This window comes from the organism of the source record quoted next (assembly GCF_019968985.1).
Source record: "MAG: Porospora cf. gigantea B chromosome Unknown PgB_NODE_890_length_9804_cov_125.368, whole genome shotgun sequence".
Lineage (NCBI taxonomy): Eukaryota > Apicomplexa > Conoidasida > Eugregarinorida > Porosporidae > Porospora > Porospora cf. gigantea B.
This window is the reverse complement of record NW_027179329.1, coordinates 1-9,804: the sequence shown is the minus strand read 5'-3', so window position 1 is coordinate 9,804 and position 9,804 is coordinate 1. Positions and strand designations below refer to the sequence as shown.

The 9,804-nt window shown below is 55.7% G+C and overlaps 6 protein-coding genes across 10 annotated transcripts; 1 reads left to right on the top strand and 5 right to left on the bottom strand.

The window, feature by feature from the left end:
* Positions 1-220: 220 nt before the first annotated feature.
* Positions 221-916, bottom strand: KVP17_004544 (uncharacterized protein; the record flags this gene model as incomplete). The annotated part of the gene is made up of 1 exon (XM_068522812.1): positions 221-916. One exon carries the CDS (start codon positions 914-916, stop codon positions 221-223), a length of 696 nt encoding a protein of 231 aa, XP_068371245.1.
* A 642-nt stretch (positions 917-1,558) lies between these two features.
* Positions 1,559-2,215, bottom strand: KVP17_004542 (uncharacterized protein; the record flags this gene model as incomplete). Its single annotated transcript, XM_068522809.1, has 1 exon — positions 1,559-2,215. One exon carries the CDS (start codon positions 2,213-2,215, stop codon positions 1,559-1,561), a length of 657 nt encoding a protein of 218 aa, XP_068371242.1.
* Positions 2,216-2,242: 27 nt separating this feature from the next.
* Positions 2,243-3,151, bottom strand: KVP17_004539 (uncharacterized protein; the record flags this gene model as incomplete). Its single annotated transcript, XM_068522803.1, has 1 exon — positions 2,243-3,151. One exon carries the CDS (start codon positions 3,149-3,151, stop codon positions 2,243-2,245), a length of 909 nt encoding a protein of 302 aa, XP_068371236.1.
* Positions 3,152-3,289: 138 nt separating this feature from the next.
* Positions 3,290-7,543, top strand: KVP17_004541 (uncharacterized protein; the record flags this gene model as incomplete). 3 transcript variants are annotated; one of them, XM_068522808.1, is made up of 3 exons in its annotated part: positions 3,290-5,359; positions 5,388-5,679; positions 5,709-7,543. In XM_068522808.1, the coding sequence occupies 3 exons, from the start codon at positions 3,290-3,292 to the stop codon at positions 7,541-7,543; spliced, it is 4,197 nt and encodes a 1,398-aa protein (XP_068371241.1). The 3 variants fall into 3 exon arrangements, with proteins under 3 accessions (XP_068371241.1, XP_068371239.1, XP_068371240.1); XM_068522806.1 differs by having other exon boundaries at positions 5,388-5,765; XM_068522807.1 differs by lacking the exons at positions 3,290-5,359; positions 5,388-5,679 and having other exon boundaries at positions 5,981-7,543.
* A 10-nt stretch (positions 7,544-7,553) lies between these two features.
* On the bottom strand, positions 7,554-8,629 carry KVP17_004540 (uncharacterized protein; the record flags this gene model as incomplete). Of its 2 annotated transcripts, XM_068522805.1 has the most annotated exons (2): positions 7,554-7,830; positions 7,860-8,542. In XM_068522805.1, 2 exons carry the CDS (start codon positions 8,540-8,542, stop codon positions 7,554-7,556), a joined length of 960 nt encoding a protein of 319 aa, XP_068371238.1. The 2 variants fall into 2 exon arrangements, with proteins under 2 accessions (XP_068371238.1, XP_068371237.1); XM_068522804.1 differs by lacking the exon at positions 7,554-7,830 and having other exon boundaries at positions 7,856-8,629.
* Positions 8,630-8,643: 14 nt separating this feature from the next.
* Positions 8,644-9,787, bottom strand: KVP17_004543 (uncharacterized protein; the record flags this gene model as incomplete). 2 transcript variants are annotated; one of them, XM_068522811.1, is made up of 2 exons in its annotated part: positions 8,644-9,178; positions 9,207-9,787. In XM_068522811.1, coding segments are annotated over 2 exons (1,116 nt in total), but the record flags the coding sequence as incomplete, so codon positions are not given. The 2 variants fall into 2 exon arrangements, with proteins under 2 accessions (XP_068371244.1, XP_068371243.1); XM_068522810.1 differs by lacking the exon at positions 8,644-9,178 and having other exon boundaries at positions 9,203-9,643.
* Between the last annotated feature and the right edge of the window lie 17 nt (positions 9,788-9,804).

Sequence of the window (9,804 nt, the reverse complement as noted above, 5' to 3'; positions counted from 1 at the left end):
TGAAGTCGAAAGGCCAGAAGAAAAGCACCACATGCTTGCCCTTGTAGTCACTGAGTGAGACCTTCTTGAAGGTGCCGTTGGGCATAACAGCTTCGGCAGTGAACGCTGGGGCAGGACGAGTTACGAGAGAAACCATTTTCTGCTTTTTCACGTTATTAGAGTCATTTAAACTCATACAATATGTGGGCTCAAAGTTAACAAACACGTTTCAGCCCACATTCTACACGTTTTCCATGGTTTCCAACGCCTCATTCATTCGCACTATCATGTCCAGTCGTTGTGTTTCAGCAATGGCTCGCTGCTGGGCTTCCAAATCCTCTAGTCGTTTCCGCCGCCGTCGGCGCTGCCGCAGCTTCAGCCCGAGAATGCAGACGCCAATAGTCAGCGCGAGACCTCCCAGTACTGCGCTCACGACCACGCACAGCTGCCACGAGTTCAGCTCCTGGGTCTGCTCTCGTGCAGCCTGCTTTCTTGCTACCCCTCGCGCTGCTTGCGCTGCGATCAAGACAGATTCAATGGCGGCGAAGTGTTGAGCGATCTCGACACTAGTGTTGGGGTCCAGGTCAGTGGCTGCCAGCAGCCTGGTGTTCGACAATGAAAACTCCACTGCATCCACGAACGCGTCATCGAGGATCCCAGGGGTAGGTATAACCTGCTTTGTCGCAATCTGTGCCCTCATGCCGTTCAAAAAGTTAGCTGTACGGGGAATCAGCTCCAACGGCACGTCATACCCGAAGTTCAACGCAGCTTCTAGGGATGCTAGATGGGCTGAGTCGGTGGTGGCTACCTCGAAAGCGAGCGTCGCCGTCTCGTAGAACTCTGCTAGATGTGTTCCGCTCTCGCGCCTCCCAGTGGGAGGTGGCGTTGAATGAGCAATAGCTGTGACTAGCGCGAAGATTCGATGCCATGCACACATCTAGGTGCATGAGCGTTGACCTGCGCACCCACGAAGCCACCAGCTCCCTACAGAGAGGTTACTCCTTGCAAGGCGACCTGCTCTCGGCGTTGCGGCCGATAGCGACATGTGACACCTCCTCCATAGATGTTGTGGTCAGAGAGCGAAACAGTTTGTTGGCCTGCCTTCAAAAGATGGAGGAGCTGCAGCAGAGCATGCAAAGAGACACATTCAAAACTGAGACGATTCTTCGGCACACGATAAATAAGTTGAACTCCCAGGTGAAGACTCTTCGACGTCCCCGCCTGCTGTCTCGGGACCAAGCTACGAGCGTGTGCATTCCGCCGGCCTGTGGCCTGGGATGCCCAGACAGTGCCGTGGCGGAGGTGGAGCGTCTGGCTTCGATCATAAGAGAACTGGTGCCCATGTTTGCCCCAGGAAAATACCGAGACCTGCTTTGCAGTGCCGAGGCCCGCTTGAGACGAACTGTACAACTGTCAGATGGTCCCCAGGGGGACTACCTGGCGTCGAGGGCAGTCCACGTCACCCACCGCAACATAGAATTCCTGGACACAGCACTGGCAAGCGAAGGCTTCATCACGTGTGACCGGCGGAACTGGGAGCGGGCCACAGCCCTGCTGGGTGCCCCGAGATTTGTCAGCGTCACAGTTGGAATGTGCTGGAACCGCCCAGCGGCACATTAGCCATCGAATCTGGCATGCGTTCGATGATGTATTTGCGCTTGGCAACACCCATGATTGGGACGCCGGGCACCTTCCGCACGCGGTTCCTCAGCTCTTTGTCATTGGTTCCCACGATGTAGCATCTGTGCTGGGTCACTCTATCGAGCAGGCAGTCGTCAGCATACGTCCCCTTGTGGGTACAAGTCAGCCGCTTTATCCTGGGATCTTTAGCAATTCGGAGTGCCAGTCGGTACCGGTGATTCTTCTCCAGCTCACCGATTACGCAGTCGGTCACACAGATAAAGACTTTTCCTAGAAGCAGATTGATCATCCCTTGAAACATGTCCATCTTGTTCTGGATGCTGAAGTTGACGAAGTTGGTGTCAATCAAGACATGGTAGGGCGGTCCCAGCTGGTCGTTGTAAGAAAAGAACAACGCAGATGGGGTCTCCTCCATACGCTTGATCTCGATTTCCTTCTGGGACTTCTTCTCGTCAATCCACGTCGCACCGTGCCTTTTTTCAAGCTTGGTGTTGCGTCGGTCTACCTCGGACTTGTAGGACTCCCGAAGCCTGGAGTCTGTCTTTTTTAGCTGTTTGGGCGCCTTCACAACCGCTTTCCGCTTCGTGCGGGCCATATTTGCACAATTCACAGAGCCGCCAGATCACAGGTACAGGGGGTGAAAGTCTCGCCGGTTGGTAAGCGGGTGTTTGCAAATGGGACACTTCTTCATGGTCGCGAAGGTGGTCTCCATACATTCCTTGCAGAAGACGTGACCGCATATAGTCGCGCGTAGCTCTCGCGTATCGTGCTCGTCCTTGACAAAAGTCACCTCCTCGTCTGCAGGAGCGACGTCTCGGAGGCGCGGTGAGAGGATAAGCTGGCGCATGCATACTGGGCACTCTAGAATCGAAAACAGCTTTTGGATAAGTCGCTCCCGCATCTCGGGGTTCGAGAAGTCGTTGATCCTCACATCCGACACGTCGATATCAGGCGACTTCAAATCGTCGTCGTCAAGGATATCATATACCTCGTCGGGGGAGGCCGGGCTTTGGAACTGGGGGTCGTGCTCCCTGCCTGCTGACTGCATCACTATCCGTCGAACGTGATCGGCGGGCACTATCGGCGCGGCCACCCGACCTGCTTGACGTCGACTGGCCACAATGCTATCCAAATGCTCGCGCACCTCGTCTAGGATTTGGAGGATGACCGTTGTGGTGTCTGGTAATTCGAAATCGGTACTGCTAAGCTTCTGCCGTTTGTGTGCTGGCTCGCCTCGGGACGGTTCTGGAAACTCTCCTAGGTCCCACGTTCCACCTGATGGCTCTTCAACGTCCACAATAAAGCCTATCTTCCGCCGGCGCCCGTGACATGTCTCCACGTCTGAATCCGGAGCGCTTTCAGGCGTCGATGCCTCGCCCGTAGCTCGTTGCACCATTCCCCAGTAAACGTCGTAAACCCATTTAGCGGTGAACGAACGCGTGAGGTCCTGGATCAAGCCGGATACCTTCACGTCACACAGACGGCTCAGTTCCTGCTCTCCGGAATGCGCCTCCGGAACCGACGACCACATCTGCTAAATGTCTTCGAAATTCGGGTAATCCGTTCGACTTTGACCTCCCCTTCAATGATTCGAATGACCTCTATGTGTGTACAGTTAGTGTGCGTTGTGTGGGCTACCGGTGGACTTGTCTCCAAATCAGGATTTCTTATGTCTGAGGCCTCGTTACAACCGTTTCGCACAGAGGGCTCCATAATCGTCCCGTGGACCTCTGACCAGACTGCCTTCAAAACGCCGGTAGTTCTCGACATGCTCGCTAGGATGCTGGAGCTTGTCACCGTCGCCAGCGACAAAGGCTTCCTAGCCGTAGCGGCAGTCGTGGCAGGGTGCCTGTCAGACGTCATGTTTGCGCTGTTCAGCGGCCGACTGCTGATCTCCAGCGCCACGGACTTCTTGACGCAGGCGTCTAAGGTGATGAGGCCCCACATGGACTCGGAAACATTCAAACTGATGTTCCTAGACGTGCTGCGGGAAGTGTACGACGACATCTATGCGGCGGCGTCAAGCGAGAAATTGGATGATGTCGGACGAGACCCGAAGAAGCTGCTTCAAACTCTTCAACAGCGAGCTCGAACGCAACTGTCAGCGTTTCTCCAAGCCCTCCTGAGCTGCCACACCATCAAGCGGAGGGACCTCTTCGAGGTGTTTGACACGTCTACTTTGGATCTGGTGAACCTTCCGTTCAGAGGCGTCCAAAAATGGAGCACCCGTGTCCGTACTAAGGTTCTGTACACCCTCCCAGTTTACACCCTTTTCCGCGAGAATCCACGGGGATACAGCGAGGTTCTCCGGCTCCTGACTCTAGCCCTGTACGCTGATGTCAGGAAGCCGGTAGACGAGGCGCTTGTCTCTTTGATTTCCGAGGAGAGCCTCTGTGCACGCCGTGTTATGGAGATCTGCGTAGTGACTGTCGGCAGTGACTGGCAAGCGCCCAATGCCTCCTTCATCTTGGACCGGCTCCTGTTCCGGTACGAGGACAGCCTTCCGGAATTCGTTTGTCGCCGGTTGGATCTGCTGCAGATGCACTCGGATCTCTGCGGCCAGGATGGCGCCCCTTTTGCTGAGCTGGAACGGCTGTCGCGGCGTGGGGTGTCTCAGTGCGTCGGAGGCTTGCTGCGCGTGCTGGCCTACCTGATTCAGTCGGGCGTCGTCAGCTTAGAGGCTGCCCGTAAACACGTGGGTCCCTCATTGCCTGTGGTGGCTGAGATGTTCGGACGCCTGCGCGTCCTAACCAAATCCAAGGAAATCACCAGCGCTGACTTCGCCGCTCTGCTGAGGCAGGAGCACCATGAACGCTGGCCGTCAGGCACTGTCGGTCTGTCATCGGAGTGCTTGTACAGCCCGCAGGAATGCGAGGACGGAGCTGCAGAATCGGCAGTGGAGTCTGCGCTGCCGGCGAGGCGGTGCGTGCTGCTAACTCGCGACCCCGTGACACTCGCTGGCGCTGCCGACACCATCAACCTTCAAGACTACCTGCAATACGTCAACGGCACCCATATTCCACTGTTCATGCTGATCGCGGCGCTGGTGGATCTGGGAGCCTGGACTCAGGCGGAGGTTCTGTGGGACGAGCTTGTCGTCACTGGCGCCATTCCCCTGCTCAATCAGGACGTCCGCGACGCGATGACACGGCGTTTCCCCCTCGAGGTAACACGATGGGGATCTCCGGCGGCCCTGCTGTCTCAGACCCAAGTGATCGCTTGGGTTACCCAACGAATGCGGTGTCATGTTGGGTGGTCCGTGCCTCTGTTGGACTCTGTCGCCGGGTTGGCCCTCGAGTTAAACTCGATGGAGGGCTTGAGTATTCTGCAGATGCATGTGTTGCCTGGGTGTCTCTGTGGCCCTGCGGTGCCAGCCGTAGCGGCGAAAGCTTGGGCCTGCCTGAAGACGTTGCCTCCTAGGTCTCGGTTCGAAACCTACACGGCTCTCATCCATCATATCGATTCTGACCCACTTACAGCCCACTTCCACTCCCAGGCGCGAACAAGCGTCTCTCGTATCTTGAAGCGCATAACCAGCAACGGTTCCTCTTCCCACCGGTCAGATCTCGAGTCCGCGCTGGACAACCTCGGAGTGAAACTGCCAGTCTCCTTCAAACGTTCGCGCCTGGCCTCCCAGCACGAGAAGGACGTGCTCACTACTCTGTGCTCACTGGCGATCCTCGACCCGATGGCTACTATGGAGGTGGTGCTACGTAACGTGGAGTGGTTTGACAAGAATGTGAGTTGTGGACGCTGTCTTCATGCAGTTCGGAACTACCGTGGTGCAGTCGCTGAAATTCATTCCAGACCTGACCGTGGACATCGGCGTGATGCTTATGCTGGACCAGGTGGACGGGTCCGAGTACCAGGTTGGACAACCGTTACCGAGGAAGCTGGTCAATTGCACTCACTTCGCCTCTCTCTTCTTTCGGCAGTTTCCACGACGAGTCATGTCATCGTTCATGCATGTCGTGCTGCGGCACCTGGAGACAGCTGTTGGTGACGCCTCTTTTCCACAGCGAATCCCATCGGCAATGGGAGACATTCATTACTTCGTTGGTGAGCCAATTATCCTCCGATTTACGCAGCCATTTTCGCAACTGTCGGAGGAATTTCTCCTGCCAGCATCGCGAACCTCACGGTGAACCTGCGCTCGGCTCTGGCGGGCGGGCTGGTCCTGCGGTCAGTGACCGTGGATGGCGGAGGCGACCTCTCGAAGAAGGCCTCTCGGGTCGCACGAGACCTCCTCAAGGATTCGCTATCGGAACACAACCTCTACAGTCGTCTCGTCTGTTTGGTTGCCCGATGCCAGAACAAGCTCCGTTACGATTCGTGCGGGGCCAGTGATTACGCCGCTCGTATGCGGCTTATCGACGATCTTAATCTCCTTGTTCTCCAAGTTGTTGACTTCGCGGCTCTCACCTCTGTCGATTCCATGGCGTATTCGAACATGACGCCAGCCGTGACTACCCTATTCAACAACATGCATATGCACCTGGCCTGTCGAATTCTTCGACCGGCATGCACATCGCACTCCCAGTGGGAGCAGATGATGGAGCCATTCCACGCAGCACGCGCGACGTTCCCAGGGCTACGCACCAGCTTCGTGAACCTATTCTGGCGTTTGTCGCTCGCGGATGTGTACTGCCCGACCTCCCTCTACCAGGAGCAAATCGACGATACTTCCCAAGCAATTGAGTTAGTGCGAACGCACGAGGCCAAAAGTCGAGATCGCAGCCGTGACGCCGAGAAGTACCGCAGGTCCCTCGAGGATGTCAAAACCAAGTTGCAGTCCGAGTTGGCTACGCGCCAGAAACACGTGGCGCTGGTCGCGAAGTTCATTGCGGACTGCGACCGCTCTGAGTGGTTCGAGTACGAGACGTCCACGCCTGTGACGGTGGCCTCCTTCCTTACTTGCCTCGTGTCCAGGCGAGTGGTGGCTTCATACGAAGACGCGCTGTTCTGCGCGAAGTTCATCGAAATCGTCCACTCAATGGCGATTCCAGAGCTGAATCTGCGGGACGTCACAACGTTCTGGACCTCACGCATCACACAGCGAGTGAATGTCTGCACGGAAAACGAGGCTGACGTGCTGGGCGCCTTCTGCAGCGAGGCGCTTACGTTTGCCTCTTCCCAGTACCCGGACTTGGAAACATGCGCCCTCTGGGAAGGAAACATGTTCAACGCTCTGTCTAGAGGTTTGGGTCTCGCGGATTTGAGGTGGATCGATCTGTCTTGGACGGAGGTCAGATGTGTAGTCAGATTCCTGACCGCTTGTGAGGGCGCATACCCTCTCACGACAAAAGTCGGCCAGATATTGCTGAAGGCGATACCGTCTATAGTGCAGGGCTCCAAGGACAAGCAATGGAAGGACATCCACCTTAATGCGAAGGCGCTGCAACGCAATCTAGAGAAGCACCGAATGAGTTGGATGGCTCACCCTGACATTCATGTGGACATGAAGATGCCAAAGCCCCGAATCTTGGCTCCTCCGATTTACGGCTCAATTTCTGAAAGCCGCACAGAAAAGCATGACATAAGAGGAGACCGGCTCTCACGAAGTCGAAGCGATGGCAAGGACAGCGCCTTTTCGAAGAAAGACAATAAGCCGGTTTCACCAACAAGACAGTCGGAGAGGCCCACGTCAGAAGCCCGTCGAAGCGATTCCAAATCGGAATCCAAATCAGACGACAGATCGGAGTCCGTGAGACGACATCCCTTCGAAACACAATCCATCGAGAGCAAGCGTCTCAAGGCTGAGGCCTTGAAACAGCTGAGCCAAGCGAAGGTTTCCCCAGATAACGGCAAACGCGACCGGCACGTCACGTCTGATGAGGGCCCCCCGAAGAAGAAGGCCCGCTCCTCGGATACCAAGTCCAGGCTTGCAGACCGCCCCCTCAGCGACTTCTGCCGTCGGCCGTAGAACTCCAACGTCAGGATAAATTCCACACCGCATACATGTAGCAAGCGTACACCCACATCGGACACACTCCTAGCATCATGTACCCCGCGAAAAGTACCAGCAGCGCCCAGCCTGGCTGGTTTCGAATATACCAAGCCAGGCCTTGGAGATGGTACTCGATCAGAAGCTCAGCGTGCTGGATCGGAATGGGTGGCGACATCGTCAGCTGTAAGGCATGGAGCCGGTAGTCCCTTTTTCGTGGAAGCCGCATCTCGTCGAACAGTTGGAAGACGTGTGTAAAGGATGCGCTACATGTGAAAGGCACCAACGAACTCACTCCTGAAACCCCAATCCGTATAGCAGACCCCGGCCGTAACCCCAAAACCAGGATGGCACCTGTCGTCTGGGGACGAACGACCGCCTGTGCTCCGCGATCACTGCCAGTGGTCCCACCTTCAAGCTGGCGTGGAGTCCCACTGGCCACGGAGGTAGCTCCGGCACTATCAGAGGGGCTGCTCCCTCTTCGTACACGGCGCGCGATGCTTGAGAGCTGACCCAAGGACTGCTGTAGAGGTGTGCTCTCGCATCGTGTGTCATTCGGATGGACATGCTCAGCAGGAGCGGCTCAAGCTTGTTGATAGTGCTATTTAATCGTTGCTCCTTCAGTACACTAGCCCCCAGTGCAGTTATCTCCCAACCTGTTGGCTGGTCGAATTTGACGAGTCCCACGGCACTCGGACGCGACACAACCTGCTCCCGAGGCACGACCTGGCCGTCATACGAGTTGTAGAATTCGTGACCAGATGCCTGAAACGGTTGATAGTCGAAGTGTAATGGTAATCTTTCGATGGGCTCAGGAACGGCGAAAACCTTCAGAGTGAGAAAAGTTAGAAAGGAGCTCACTACAGCCATCCACAACAGAACCCAGAACAGCAACAACGGGGGCAGAACAACCACGAAGACCAACCACGTTACCCATTTGGCCGACTGAACCACTCCATGTAACGTGTCGCCCGCCATACGGAAAAGTCTGGTACGTTCATTTATGTCGTTCGACGGAGCCTTGACATCCGACTCATCCGATAGTTCAGACTTTACTATTGGCATTTTTTGGTTGAATTTTATGAAAGATGGAACGCGCAGTATTTAGGGAACCAACCCACAGACACTGTGTGATCTCTTCTAACAAATCCGCATAGCCACTCCGGCAGGCTCAATACCACCTCCACCATGTCTCCCTCTCGTAAGGTGAGCAGGTCGTCTGTTGGTGGCAGTGGTGAGAAGGGTACGCAAATTGTATGAGTTGGACTGAAGGAGTCCTGCCGTCGTAGAGTAGAGAACTGCCGTTGCAGAGCTAGGCCCTTCTCCCGCTTTAAGATAAAAGGAAGGGCTTCGCATGTCCGAGCTGACCTATAAAGGGCGATAAGTTCTTTCCACTTTGGATCGAGGCCACAAGATGCTGGAGGCACCGCAGCGCGTTTCTGACCTCCGTAGCAAACAATCTGGTGTGCCCAGTAGTTGGAGTACGAGCCGCTCCAGGAGCATTTGTCGCAGGCGATGTTTAATGAGGCCAAAAGGTTCCACAGCTCCTTGCAGATGCCTTTGGAGGTTGGGGCGACTGGGAGGGGCTCAGCTGTCGGACAAAGACACACAGGGCTACGTGAGGAGGTGGCCCATGACTCACCATTTGTCTAAGTAGCCTCGCGAATCCCAGCAATCGAAACAGACAGTATGTCCGCAGTTCAGTAATAATGGAAAACTCAGTACCATTTTGCAGAGAGGGCAGGTGACGGCGGTAGCATCTGCGGGTAAACGCCTAGGAGAGAGCTTATGATGAAAAACGTACCTGACTTCTGAGGGATAGACGAACTCGGAGACGTTCTGTGGCCCTTCTGCCTCTTCGCGTAGTTTTCGGTACTCGTCACACCAGGCGCCATCCGTTCGGACCTGCCGATCGGGTAGCCGCTTCACGCCCGGCGTTCGTTGGGACAGATAGTCCAGAGAGGGATGGTCCAAGTCTTGGAGCCCTTCCTGCATGGTCACGTCAGAGAAACTGTCCAATGAGACAGGACCCGTGGTCAGCGATTGTGCCTCTGATATCAGTCTCAGGAACTCTGCCATCACCAAACACAGGGTGCGTTGCCTCTCCTCGGGAGCTAGAGGGTTTTGGTCAGAGAACCGTCTCTGTCCGCCCCGTGCAGGCGTTTTTGCAGAGGCCGTGGTGTCTGATCCTGAGTCCGCAGCTGAACAAGCTTTTCCAGGGAACTCTAGAAACGATGTTG